At 42.3% G+C, this 14008-nt stretch overlaps 1 protein-coding gene across 1 annotated transcript in view; it reads left to right on the forward strand.

Annotated features, from left to right (window-relative positions):
* The window catches only part of gstcd (glutathione S-transferase, C-terminal domain containing), a 58917-nt gene that overhangs the window by 6656 nt on the left and 38253 nt on the right, over positions 1-14008 (forward strand). Inside the window, exon 5 of the mRNA XM_069666319.1 lies at positions 754-847. Within this exon, the coding sequence (XP_069522420.1) occupies positions 754-847 (94 nt within the window). The remainder of the gene's footprint in view (positions 1-753; positions 848-14008) is intronic.

Consider the following 14008-nt stretch of genomic DNA (forward strand, 5'->3'; position numbering starts at 1 on the left):
CTATGCTGCTAATTATCTGCTTTAATATTGACTTTTGTTCTTTTTAAACAGTCGTAACTGATGTTGTGATAATAAAATAGGAATACACAATATTTGAGTAAAGCCCCAACATTGTTACAAGCAGGATATACTTTTAGGCGTTGTTATATTGTTGTAATTTTAAGCAAAAAAAGGAGGTTATTGTCAGATATCGCCACACCTTAGAAAATAAGAGAAGTGTGAGTGATATTTCTTTTGATTTCATAATTGTTATTGGCCATATAGGTACTATTATAAGATTAGATTGGGCAGGTCAATCATGTGAAAGCGAACATGAAGCAATTTTCCCAGACGAGATGAATGAGAGTAATGACCCCACACTGATTTCTTGCCTTTAAAGCTCGTACTTCTTGCCCCAACCCCCTTATCACCAAAGACGCAGACGGAAAAATGAAGAGCTTCCCCCTGTTCACCTTTATTCTCTGTTTCTCCTCTATGTCTCTAAAGAGTTGCCAGCTGTGCGGGGGTATGTGCTGTGCTGCGCTGGCGGCACATTTGTTCTGTCTTTAGGGAGTAATAAGTGCACCGGCAGTGTTTCTCCTCAGGTACAGCTTCACATCAGTGTGAGGAAAGGGGACAAAGGGCTTGTTCAAGAACAGTTCTCTTTAAATCACTTCATTACATCCATTTGGGCCACAGAACCTCAAGGCTGCAGAGGGGTTTCTATGGTAACGTGTGTATTTATGTGTGCGCTTGTGTGCTTTCCACCCCCAGGAAAATGGCATCGAGGCAGTGTTTGCTCCTCATCCTTGCCCTGCCTGGACCCTCCCATGGGACACTTTACCCGCGGCTATCAACCCCACTGAAGGTAAAGTCAAATATGTGCCTTGTGGCTCTCTTCTTTGCCTTCTCCGTTTTCTTTTTGCCCTTTTTCCGACCTTCTGCCCCCTCTTCTCTTAGTAAGTAGGCCTGTTTTTTTCTTCTGTTTTCAGATTCTTACATTATTCTTTTCTTTCTCCATTTCTCCACCACATCTTAAATCGCCTCTTGTCATCATTTTTGCCTCCCCCATCTCTTTATCTGTCTCTATATCACTCCCTCCTCCTTCTGTCTTTGCAATGTATTAAAGGAAAAACAAATACTATTGATACTGTATATGGAGCCAGAGCGAGGAATGTGCATAAATATTTACACAGAGCTTCTTGTACCACAGTGGCCTGGTGAGTTTCAGTGGCACCTCGCCGCCCCCCTGAAAGAAAAATATTCGCCCCCTGAGAGATGGCAGAGCTTTCTGCTCCGCCTCAGCTGGATGTGTTTCCCCATGAGGCCCCCTTAATTAATTTTAAAGTGCCTGTCTTAATGTTTTTATCCTCCTTTATGTGTGGAAAAAACAGACTTGGCACAGCAGGAACACAAAAAAATGTGCACACACTGGAGGCGCAAACAACTAATGTGCAGTGTGAAACTTGTGCCTTAGTGGAGGCCGACTGCAGTGAGGGAAGTATCTAATAATCTGAGGAAGGGAAGCTGGTTGGTGCCCCAGGTGGCTCTGGTGAAGCAGAGAGATCTCTGCAATGAGAAAGAAACCTTGTTTTTCTTCTTATTATTGAGCTATCTGTGTGTGCTGATGCTAAATGGTATGCATATAGAGCAGCAGCTATATATCAACAGAAGGGGTTTGATGAGGACACAGATATGAATATTTAGATTCCCTCTCTTCTCTATTGTTGTGTTATGCATCGATTTCTTGCTTCCTTCATTTTCCGTACATTTCCCATTCTTCCACTTATCAGAGAACAGGAGGAAATGAAACAGGAGAGGTATTTCATTATTCAGTTATTCGAACCATCAGTTCATCTTCCTCCCTCTGTTTGTGCAGGCTGAGCTTACACTCCATTACTCCTGTGGTGTCCTGTTAATGAACTACGATATAACTTTGAATTTAAACAGGAACAAAAATGATTCACAAGCTCAAACTTTCCGTGCTACATTTCAGATCCATCGGTACAAAGTGCTTCACAAGGAAAGTACAGGGAGTTGTTGAACACAAACTATGCTGCTCATTTGGATCCAGGTGTCTGATGTGAGGATTAGATACTTTTCTTTCTCATGTATGTTAGTAATTTGAATATTTTAAGTTGGTTTTAAGTTGTAATCTCAAAGATCTCAACTTCGTTTTCTTTGGCGGCACCTATGGCGATAAACAGTTATTGCGGGAGCACACTTTCCAGATACCCAGACAGTCTGGTTGTAACTCTAGATTTTCCTCGCTGACGGTCGCTTTCCTTTTTAGACTGTTTGCCTTCATCTGAGCGTCGAATTTGTTTCTTTTTCTTTGGATTTTCACTTATTGTTGAAGTTGTATCTGTAGTCATCGATCTTTTCTTTGTTTGTTCAGCCATAGTAGATTACTGTTTACTCACAACACTTGCAGAGACCGGAAAAGCAGCCGCTTAGCTCCGCCTACCCTCTCTGACAGACCAACCACTGCTGGCTGATGGAAAACACGTCACTAACTGGGCGCCGCTTGTTGATTATTTTCCGTGAAAGTCGCCACAGACAGCCAGTCTGTAACACTGCAAATACAAAGGCTTTCATCAGTGGGCCATTGGCTCAATCACCATGGTGTTACCTCATTCGGCGATAGATAGTGACTTAACAGACATTTATTCAAATGAAAATTTTCTAAATTGATCACCTTGAACTGTGGAAGACAGAACTTTAAAGGTCATATTCGACAAGTTGATTGTAGTGTGAATATCCCACTCACAAATTTTGATTCATTATAACTGAATGAAATAATTGTTTCCCTTTTAATTGGTTTCTCACATTAGGACGACCTTACTATTTGAGATTGTGTCTGTTCATTTTGGCAGCTATTTTAGATTTAGTCTTAGTGTACGAAAATACAGTCATTTTTACCCTTTATAGTTTTAGTCTAGTTTTAATCGGCGACAACTCAAAACATTCTTTTTTATTACTTTTAGTCAAAACATTGTCTCTCTTGAGAAAATACAACCCCCCCACCTCCAGTCTCCCTCTTCTAGTTTGACCCGTTTCCTTCAGGTAAAATGAACACTCTAATTTCAGCAGATCATCCATACAGTAAAAGAATGATGAGGGCACAGCATCTAAGGACACTGGATTACGTTTCTATGGTCCTAACTTTTCATCATCGCTTCTCATTTAAACAGTCTGAATGAAGCAGACAGCCGATGATCGCTCACTTGGCCTTTTTGTGCGGAAGAAACACCAAATGAAACATCCTTTTTCTGTGAGCGAGGCGAGCACGGAGCCTGAAGCAGAAAGCCTGGGTCAACAGTTCACACCACCTTCGTCATACCCGTTATCTCTAACTGGTCCTGACCTGGAGGCATTATATCATGGATTTTAGATGCCAGACCGCCCACCACTAACATTTTAGTCCCGAAAACATGAAGACAAAAATCCGTGTCATTAGAGTTTTGAGTATCAACAATCTATTTTTATCATTTTCGATATTAACACTGGATCACGTCCCTTCTTCATTGTTCTAAAATTGGAGGACCGTGTACAAACATTAGCTTTGAGTTGCACCACAGTTTACTCACATGGATGACACAGAAGCAGTCGTTATAGTGAAATCCAGCACTTTAACATGATAGTGTTTCATTTCAAGTATAGTGCTCTGGATTCGAGTGAACACAATGAAAGAAATATCTCCTTTTTTTTTTTTTGGGCAGCACTCTCTCGGTTGTAATCGTGCAGCCAATTGTAGCCTATTACTGTATTTCCACAGAACAACTTAATAACCTCTTTCTCTCCCAGAAAAACCCTCTGACATCTCCACAGAAGTGCACTTGACGATGTGGGCAGCGTATCTATTCTGAGAGCGAGAATCGCGGCGAGGGACTACATTTTAGCTGTCCCACTTTTGTCGGCACTCTGCATGATAAACGGCTCTGTTGATATCTCCTTCTGCAGCATTAGGCCGGTAGGTAGGCAGCCCCGACGTTTCAGTACTGTGTAATTAAAGAGATGCAGAGACGAAAGGCAGCCAATTTGTCCTGGACCCCGGCGCGTGGGCTTTCCCATCTATCTGCTCCTACAGTTTACACAAATGGCTGCACACACACCCACGTGTACAGTACAACAGGGGAAATTGCAGCACTTTTCCCCTTACGTGTGCATAAATATTTTCCATCGTGCAAAACTAATATAACACACACAAGTCTTTGCAATCTGTCTTATTTTTATGTATTAGCTTATCATTTCTACCTAGGCGCGTATGCAGTTCAGTCTGGATAGTTTTGTTTTGGCTCTTCACAGCAGCAGCGGGTTTAAAATGAAACGATGGCTGTGAAGGTTAAAGTGCTGACTTTCAGCTTCGATTTTGAGTGTGTACAACCACATTCACTGAACCTTTTTCTCCATACCCCCGAAGGGTAAAAAAATGTGCACACACAATATGGATGTGTAAACACCTCCGAACGCCCTTAAAGCTGAAAGTCAGCACTTCCAACCTGTAGCTGTGGAATCCATTATGCTGGTAAAGGAAAAAAAAATGTTTACATACACTGCATGGCCAAAATAAAAGTCACCACCTGGGTTAACTGAGCTAATGGGTAAGAGCCTTCCATTGGATAATTACTGCAGTGATTAATATGTGTAGAAGGGTGAAATCATCGGCCTGAATCAATCAAAGAAAACAACTAAGGTGATGTTGACGCTACCGAAATTGGGTTAAGAACTGTCCAACGCATTATTAAAACCCGGAAGGATAGTGGTGAACCATCGTCTTCAAGGAAGAAATGTGGTCAGAAAAAAATCTTGAATGAACGTTTGGTGAAATCAACTCGTTAAAAAAGCCAACAGTAGAACTCACTGCTGTGTTTAATAGTTAAAGTAAGAGGATTTCCACACGCGAAGAGAACTCAAGGGATTGAGTGACGCAAATCGGGAACAAAGGCTTCAATTTGCTCGGGAGCATAAAGATTGGACTCTGGAGCGATGGAAAAAGGTCATGTGGTCCGATGAGTCCAGATTTACCCTGGTCCAGAGTGATGGGCGCATCAGGGTAAGAAGAGACCCATCATGCCTAGTGCCTACCGTACACGCCTGTGGGGGCAGTGTTATGATCTGGGGTTTGCTTCAGTTGCTGAGGTCAAGGTTCAGCAGTGTTATGTGCCCAAAAAATGAGGTCGGCTGACCGCCTGAATGACCAGGTTTCTCCATTTAATGGATTTTTTTCTTCCCTGATGGCACGGGCATATTCCAAGATGACAATGCCCAGATTCGTCAGGCTCAGATTGTGAAAGAGTGGTTCAGGGAGCATGAGACATCATTTTCACACATGGATTGGCCACCACAGAGTCCTGACCTCCACCCCCATCGAGCATCTTTGGGATGTGCTGGAGAAGACCTTACACAGCGGCCCGACTCTCCCATCATCAGTACAAGATCTTGGCGAAAAATGAATGGACAGAATTAAATGTTGTGACATTGCATAAGCTTATCAAAATGATGCCAAAACAGCATATTGCGGTCCAACTAAATGTTAGAGTGTGACTTCTTTTTGGCCAGGCAGTGTATCTTCATCTCACCCCTAAAAACGATGCCTTATATTATCTATTCGTCCTGTTTTGAACAAACTAATCGGCACAAGAAGTGCTACACACTGTCGCTCAGGTATGCACGGTGTAGAGAAACAAAGGGACCTCTGTGCATGAGGGCTGTTTAGGTTTTACCCTCATTGTTTAGAGGGCTCCTTTAGTAAACGAGGTGATGGCTGTCTGCTCACAGGTAAACAGCAGTGTGAATACAGGGGGCCATTGTATACAGCAGCCAACGTCTCGTCTGCAGTACTTCACATAATAGAGGCAGGAGGGAGGGCAGCCTGGAATGATGGAGTGTGTGACAGAGGGAGACTGAGATAGGGGTGAGACAGCTTGAAGAGAGACAAGGGTTATCTGCAGAAAACAAGGCAGGGGAAGGAGGGAGGGTGCACAAGACAATCGGGCATAAAGAAAGGGTGGGCTGGGGTGGAAGAGCATAGCTGTCGTGCTTCAGACATGCTGCTATTAGGTCCTCCAGGGTTGTTGTGGTACAAGGAGATGGGATGAGGTCTTTGTCTTGGGTTACAGGAGTCTGACAGAAGTTGAACTGCAGGAGTGAAAAACTTTCTGTTTCCTGCTTCAACTACAGCAGACGTGAGATGTCACACTTGACTGGTGTGATTTTTTTTTTCTCTTTTGATTTGGTAGAAGTAAAAGAAAAAGTGTCACAATGTTAATTACCTAATGGATATTTATGTAAATGTTATAACAGTGAATCTGTCATGAGGCATCACCTTAATGACCCACATTAACCAGACAACCAGCAGACTCCAGCCAAGAACTAGCCCCCCTCCCCTCCCCCCTTGATACCACAACGTGTTGTTTTGACATTTTATCTGGTTCAAAGATCAAACAAACAAGGTCTGACAGGTTAATAAGTTAGCCTTAGATGTGCTAGGAGACGTTCTCACCTCTGGAACCAGACAGTTTCTTTGTTTTTGTATGCTATACATCCATTCAACTCAAACTTTGCTGCCTTTTCTCTGAATCCAGCCGAAAAACAACCCTGACATATTGTCACCTTTTTAATAATTTCTTGTGAAGTAGTTGCCCTTCCACACATCCAGCAGACACAGAGCAACAGTAGCAATCGATTGTAGCATAGCACGCCCAGAGCTCGCTCTCCTCTCACTCCTTTTGGTCCCCGAGCTCTTTTGGGTGGTACAGTTTGTTTAGCTGGTAGCAGACAGTGGGGTCAAACTGTTTATGCTGACAACAGAGGCCTTCTCTGGCTGAAGATGTTGCTATAAGAGCACTGAGAGTGAACCGTAACAGGACAGCTGAGTCAGAAACCCAGAACAAGCTGAAAGGTGCTGAAGCCCTCCGCGATATCTCTGTGTGGGTTCATCATTGCAAGTAAGCCATCGCAAAAACACAATACAAGGAAGAGTAGTTCTGAAGTAAATATATTTTTGAATACCTTGTTTTATCATGTGTCCCTTTTTATCAGTAGAACTAAAAAAACTACTGTTTCGATTTAATACAACTCATTAGAATGGTGCAACCAGGCCGGGAAAGAACCTGTTAAATTTTGTAGCAGATTAACATCCGACCAATAAACAAGTCCCTGGAGAATGAGTGTGCCCTCAAGTATTAATACACACAGCTTCGCCTGTTTTATTGTTGTCTTTTCTTTATGTTTTTTAATGGTGTGCATTTGGTAAACTTTTCTTATAATACGGCCCAGACTGAAGCATGGTGCCTGATGGTAGCAAGTGTTTGATGGTCTCTGTTAGGGGTGGGAATCGCAGGGTAACTTAAGGCTACGATACGTGGCCCACGATAACGATAACATCACGATACAACGATTCTGTGATAATTTATATATTGCATGACAGTCACAGAATGATAAATCACGATATCTGATTAACTGAAGAATACAAAATGCATCTAAAACGCTAAAGTGAAGGATTCATGTATTATTCACTGCAAGTTGGTGTCAATTTTACAGAGTTTGACACAAACTGAGTTGGAACATTGTGTTTGTTTTCACTTTAGAATAAACTTTAGAACAACTGTAAACTGCCTCATCTCTTAACTTCTTTATCACCGCTGTCCGACTTTATCCCGTTGTCTTCTTCTTCTTCTTCTTCTTTTATTCTGCTGTCAACTTCTTCTTCCGCCAATTAATATCCGTTCACGTTACCCCTCAGTCATGTCATAAGCCCCACCTGTTTAGAGCGCCATATATTTGTAAATGAAAACATCGATATTTGGTGCCAGCCTATCGATAATTGTATTGCACAAGTCAGGACGACGATATATTGCAGGATATTTTGTCCCACCCCTAGAAACTAGTATTTGATGATCTCTGCCATAATGACTGCTCAATGCTGAAGTGTCCAGGGAGTGTTCAGTGGTTTCCCATCATCCTGTACAGAATCAAAAGGTGGTTTAGGAAACTATGTTGCTTGAGATGAGCTGGAACTTCCCTAAATGGTTCACAGACATCCTCTTGCAGCATCATATTCTTTGTAACTTAAATCCCAATAGAAATGTTCACCCACGCTTCTCTCTGCTTGTTTTACACTGCTCATAATGTAATGAGTAGTTAAACATCTGTCGTGTTTGGTTTCCAGACACCACTCAGATGCTTACCGTATTGGTTTGGGAATAAGACGACCTGTCTGTAAGACGCATCAAAGACGGAATTAAATCCAAACATTCAATCATTGTTTCATGTGGGAGGATATTTACTGTGTTTTCTTCCTTTTTCCTCTTGTTCAGGAAACTTTTATTTGTGACTTTGAGTTAAAGATGTCAAATATCCTTCTCTAATGGATGTGATTTCCCTTCAGGCGGACTCATTGAACGTAAATGAAGAAGATAATTATCCATGTTCGATTCAAGTCTGGACTTGTGAAATATCCTTTCCATTTTCTGAATGTTCTTGCACTAAGTGTTGACTGAGTGCACTGAGGACACAGTTCAGTTCCTCTTAGCAGCACTTAATAATTCATTTTAAATAGAGGAAGATTGAAAAATGTTCACATGGCTACTACTGAGAATTTATTCTTTTTGAGGATCACACGTCAGCCTTCACATTTAATAAGCACCTGATGTTACAGTTCACACAACGTATATAGTTCTCCCTAGATCTGCCTTCAGCCTGTATGGTTTAAATCTGGTTAACAGGAGGTTAATTATTTTCTTTATTACTCTTGTTGTACACTTTTTTTGTAGGTTTTTTTCTGGATGCAGGCAGGAGTACCACTCCTAAACTCAATGCACATGTGCACTGCACTCCGGAAAATTTCCCGACATTGTCCAGGTGGGCTGCACGTGTGAACGCAAACAGACACATTTTTTCACCCCGACTTTTTCCTGCCTGAACGCTGCAGGTAGTAGTCAGATACATTCACCGAGAGCGCGTGGGCAGGGTGATGACGTTTATATCGTGTGACTGGTGCGAAAGCAGAAGAGCGACACATACCAGGATGATGAAAAACATCCGAAGATGAGGAAGAAGGATCATTCACAAGACGGCAATAGCAAAGATGTCTGCAACTTGGAGAGATGACGAGATTCAGGAGCTCCTGACTGTGAGGGCCGACGCCAAAATTGTTCACCAGTTGTGACTGTGTTTACGCCATGTCCTGTCTAGGGATGCTTGCTATTATCACCACATTATCGGTATCTGCAGATAATGGCTATGTCAATTAGGTGATAAAAAACGTGCCTAATATTATCGGTATCACAATCGGCAATCAGCAACAAGGGTTGGAAAATATCGGAATATCGGCATATCGGCATAAGCTCCAATATCGTGCATCCCTAGTCCTGCCTCATGAGATGCCTCATCGCCTCTCATCAAATCTCCTGCTGCGAGGGTCATGTGTGAAAGGGGCTATATAGACTTCACATCATATGGCAGTTCGTGGGCAATAAACCCCAAGACAAAGCCACTGCCCTCGCCAGGTTTAAAGCGGCTGCAATCAATATTTTAGTAATAACAATGGATCAGATGATAATGTGATCTGCGCTCCCTCTCCCCTCTGTGCAGCTTTTGTAGTCTGTGAACAAAGACGATCGTTTAGCAGCTCAGGACGCAGATATTTCCCTCAGGAGTTGGTGAGGAGCGAACAGCAAAGCGAATATATTAATTACTATAGGAAAGTGTCTTTAAAATGAATTCTAATGCTCCTCTGTGTCTGTGTGGATGCGTTAACGGGTAGATGGGTAGTGTCATCCAGTGTGCGGTGTTGTGTTTGAAGCTTGTTCGTCTGCCCTTAAGTAGCCTGCAATTATTTTGTTGTGTTGTTTTCCGCAGAGAGTAGATATGTTTAGTGGCTGCCAAAAGCTCAAGGCCACCTTGGAATAACCTCCAGTAACACACACCTTTCTGACAGCATATATAGTTGCACTTTTCAATTGGTGGCACCTTGGAGTCTAAAGCCAGGGGTACACTGCCACAAAACAATGCATTTCCCCCCTCAGGTGCAAAGGTAGCTGCTGCCCGAAGGGATGGAGGCGAGGGTGTGATGAAGTGCTACACCCACTCGCAGTTATTGTTTTGTGGATTGTCATGAGGTCAACGATCTATTTATAATTCAGCCCTTCTTTATGGTTGAGAACTTCAGTAGTGAATAAATGAATGATGTTAAATGTTATCTCTTTGTATTTAAGGTTAACCTCTGTTAAGGCACAGGAGAACATGATCGCCCGATAAAATACATCCCTCCGTAACGTTTCTATAGTTTTTATTTACCCGACATCTAAACACATCAACCACTTACGAGTCATTAATCCCAGAGAACACTGGAAATGTGTTTGACTCACTCTCTGAACACAAACACATTTCCTCATCTCACCTGTGGAGCTCGTGCGCTGCGCCTCACACCTCCAAATGAATTGCAGTCTATGCACATGTCTGTGCTTCCTGTTCAGCTGTCAGGCTGAATGATGCTCCGCTGACAGACGCACAGCAGGCTTAGTCACAGATCTGTGTCACTGCATATTACCATATCCCTTTCTCTCCCTTTCTCCCACTGTGTTCCCCTGCAAAATACATTAGTGTATTTTGGCTTTGCACTGCAGTGAGTTCAGAACAAGTGATAGAGCAGAGTCCATCTGTCCGTCTGATACTCGCCATTAGGTGCTTACCATTTGATAGAAAAATATCGTGGGTGATTTAAGATGAATCTCTTGATTTTTACCTCAGACATTTCCTGTGTTCTCAATAATTCCGCTTATACCAAGTCCTCGGTGGTACAAGAGCAGCAGACTAATTCCAAAGTTAAATGAACTCACAGATCTCGTCATCTTTCGAAAATTCAACTCCCCATGCTTGTAATGAATGAAATATTCCACCTCAGAGCGTCTTGTAGACAGTTTGAAGTGTGAATCTCAGCGTTGCAGACGGAGATTAGTGGGAACTGCAAACGTTCTTGAAGAGCAAATATGGCCGACAAACCATGAACACCTTTCCACGAGAGAGGTCCAACTCCATGAAACAGGACTGTGGATTTATAATTGTCTGCAATAAAAGGGCAAAAATACTATTCCATACTCACTGGGAACTATGGGGCCCACACTGGGACCCATTTACTCTTTCGCAACTCTGTTGGTTTCATTTCACTCTCAAATAATTGATGCTCTGATAGTTTTACCTGGCATAGTTTGCACTTGACCTCATTTTGGTAAATTTTTGATGAAGGAGTTCCACACAGAGCTCTCTGACGGCTGCAGAAGCCTCTGCATTCTTCTCCGGTGCCAAATCTCACAGCGCCACACCAGTTTTACCCGTACTAATGAACTAAGAGATTCTTCTTCTCTTGTTATTTAATGGCAGTTAGCAAGTAAAAACAATTTAACATTTTTAAGATGAGATAGTTGAGCTAATAGCTAAAATCAGCATGCTAACAATTGCAAAATTAACATCTAAAATGTTAACAATATTCAAACATCTTTTTTAAGCTTGCTACAGGGTTCCCACGCGTCCTGGAAAACCTGGAAAATCTGGAAATTTAGTGACTAGTTTTCCGGTCCTGAAAACACCTGGAAATTGATTCAAATGACCGAATATCCTGGAAATAATTTCTGTTGTCCTGGAAAATTTAAATTTAATTTAGCCCCACGCTCAGCACAAGTTTGCCGCCTCAACTCCAGTCAGAGCTCCCAGAGCTGTCACATTCACAATTGAGTCCTGCGAGCGATGTAAGACCGCCGCCTTTAGACGCTTTCTAACCAACTGAAAGACGATAGAAAAGTATGACACTTGAATTTTACAATCTTTTTTTCAATACATTGCTATGTCCTTTCAGGTGTAACTTGGATAGATGTAGGCTTAATGAGCGACTTCGCTCCATCATTGCGTCTCCGTGCGTTTTACACAGAAGACAGAACATGACAGGTGTAATAATCCCTCCTTGAACTGGCAGTGTAAAAGGGGCTTGAGACACTTCATCGTGAACCCTGCATCATTAAAAAAGGGAGGAATAAAACTGGGGTTAAAAGTGTCAGTACTAGGCCTACCGGTCAATGATATTTTTGAGAGCAAGTGCTGTCCCGTATTGTCAGGAAAAACTCCTGGAAAACGTCCTGGAAAATAATTTCGTAAAAAGAGTGGGAACCCTGTTGCTAGCATGCTAACAGTAGCTGATTAGCACTAAACAAACTCTATAGCTGAGGGTGATTGTGATGCTGTTCTGCAGGTAACTGAACGTGAACAAAGCACTGGACTAAATTACATTCTGACTATGGTGGAGCCAAATGGAAAAGTCAGGGGATCCCAGAGGTTGTTACATTTTTAATACATGAATGTCATGAATGAAATCCATCCCATATTTGTGGAGACATTTCTCTCAAATGAACCACATGTTGGTACAAGAGAAACACTTCATGGTACTTCCTGAAACACTGTTGAGATGTTTCTGTGCGGACCAAAGTGTCGGGCCGACCATCACACCAACATGAAGCCGCATAGTTGTGTGTTCCCTGTTTGCCTTCCAGCAGAGGTGTGGGTTTTCGAGCTGTCGGTGCTTGTGTAATTAAAGGTACATTACCTTTAATTAAAAGTAGAGATCAGAGAGTTTTAGGAGAGCATATGTTAATACAAACACGTAGATGAGATTTAAAATGTTATTGAACATTAGTAAGAATGTCTGCGTGCACTTTGCCGCGTCATTTGTTTAACACCTCGTTCCTTCGGGCTTTACAGCCTCAAACAGCGTTGTGACTCTCAGATCGCTCCTCTCATTCTCCATTAATTGAACTCATTAGAGCTTTTAAATTGGAGATTTAAGGATACGCAGTAAACATGGGACCCAGCACAACAGGCAGGCAGCTTTGTTACTCCCAATTAGAGGGATAATTGGCACTTTATTTCTACAATTCAAGTTCAAACACATCTAGACTCCCTGGAGGGAAACCGCAGAGTTTCACTGTTTGCACTGATGTTTGAGCTGTGCCCATTTACATGCAGAGCCACTGGCTGCCTCCATGATGAGCTCCCTGCAAATGTCATATCATGAATATTCATTTGTCTCCTTAGTTTTGTTTCGTTCAATAATCTCTGGTGTGGCTCTGCAGTGTGGGTACGGAGCGGGGAGACAATTTGCCTAACCCTCAGCCAGCTTTCACTGGGTTTAGGATTACACAGTGTTTCTCACGCCGTTTCACTACACTCATAATTAATTACTGATTAGTGCTTTGAGCCCTGAGCTGAATGTTAAACCTAATATTCTCTCTGCTGGCTTTTTCTATGCAGCGCAGTTTAACGCGCTTTGTCCGTTAAAATCTTGTATGATCGGAATGTGAAGATGACATTTAAAGGCAACAGAGTGAACGAACTCCTTCAGGAACGTAGCACATAGCAGTCCTGAGTAAAGATCGATGGAGGACACTTCACATTTTCAAGACGAAATCATCTGAAACATTGTGTCTGATAAGCTTTTAACATTTTTATTATTGTTGCACTGGGCTGCATGAAAGGCAGAGGGTCAGCCAACGGAGTTTCACAGTTTGCCATAACTCCTTCAAAATAAAAGCATTAGTTACGTAACTTATCTCCACATTCTGTTACTGAACCTTTTTGCCAGAGCTTCTTCTTGGCTTCATCTTGTGTATAAATACAGCTGACTATCAGACCCTGTGATGATGTGGCCAGACCAAAGGAGAAGAGAATTTTCCCTTTGTTTTTTGGGAGAAGTTGGAATCAAGTAAAAGATACAATTGAGAACTTTTCTTCTCCGTCTCTGTCGATCAGGATGTTGAATCGTAGAGCTCTGGGAGCAGAGAATAAGTCTGTCGTTCATTTCTAAGCCGAAACACTGATAGGCTTTCCTAACACAGCCTCAAAGTTTTCGCTTAAGTCACAACATTTCAACTCAAGCGTGTACCTGCTTGTCTTAGCGTAGTGTAGTTTATCTATTTGTGTCTTTGCAATGACCTGTACGCATTCGCTTTGCTTTTAGTCTGATCAAAGGTTACCAAAG

This window comes from Semicossyphus pulcher, unplaced genomic scaffold (assembly GCF_022749685.1).
Source record: "Semicossyphus pulcher isolate SPU_LCO1_2020_fin unplaced genomic scaffold, fSemPul1.0.p SCAF_17, whole genome shotgun sequence".
Lineage (NCBI taxonomy): Eukaryota > Metazoa > Chordata > Actinopteri > Labriformes > Labridae > Semicossyphus > Semicossyphus pulcher.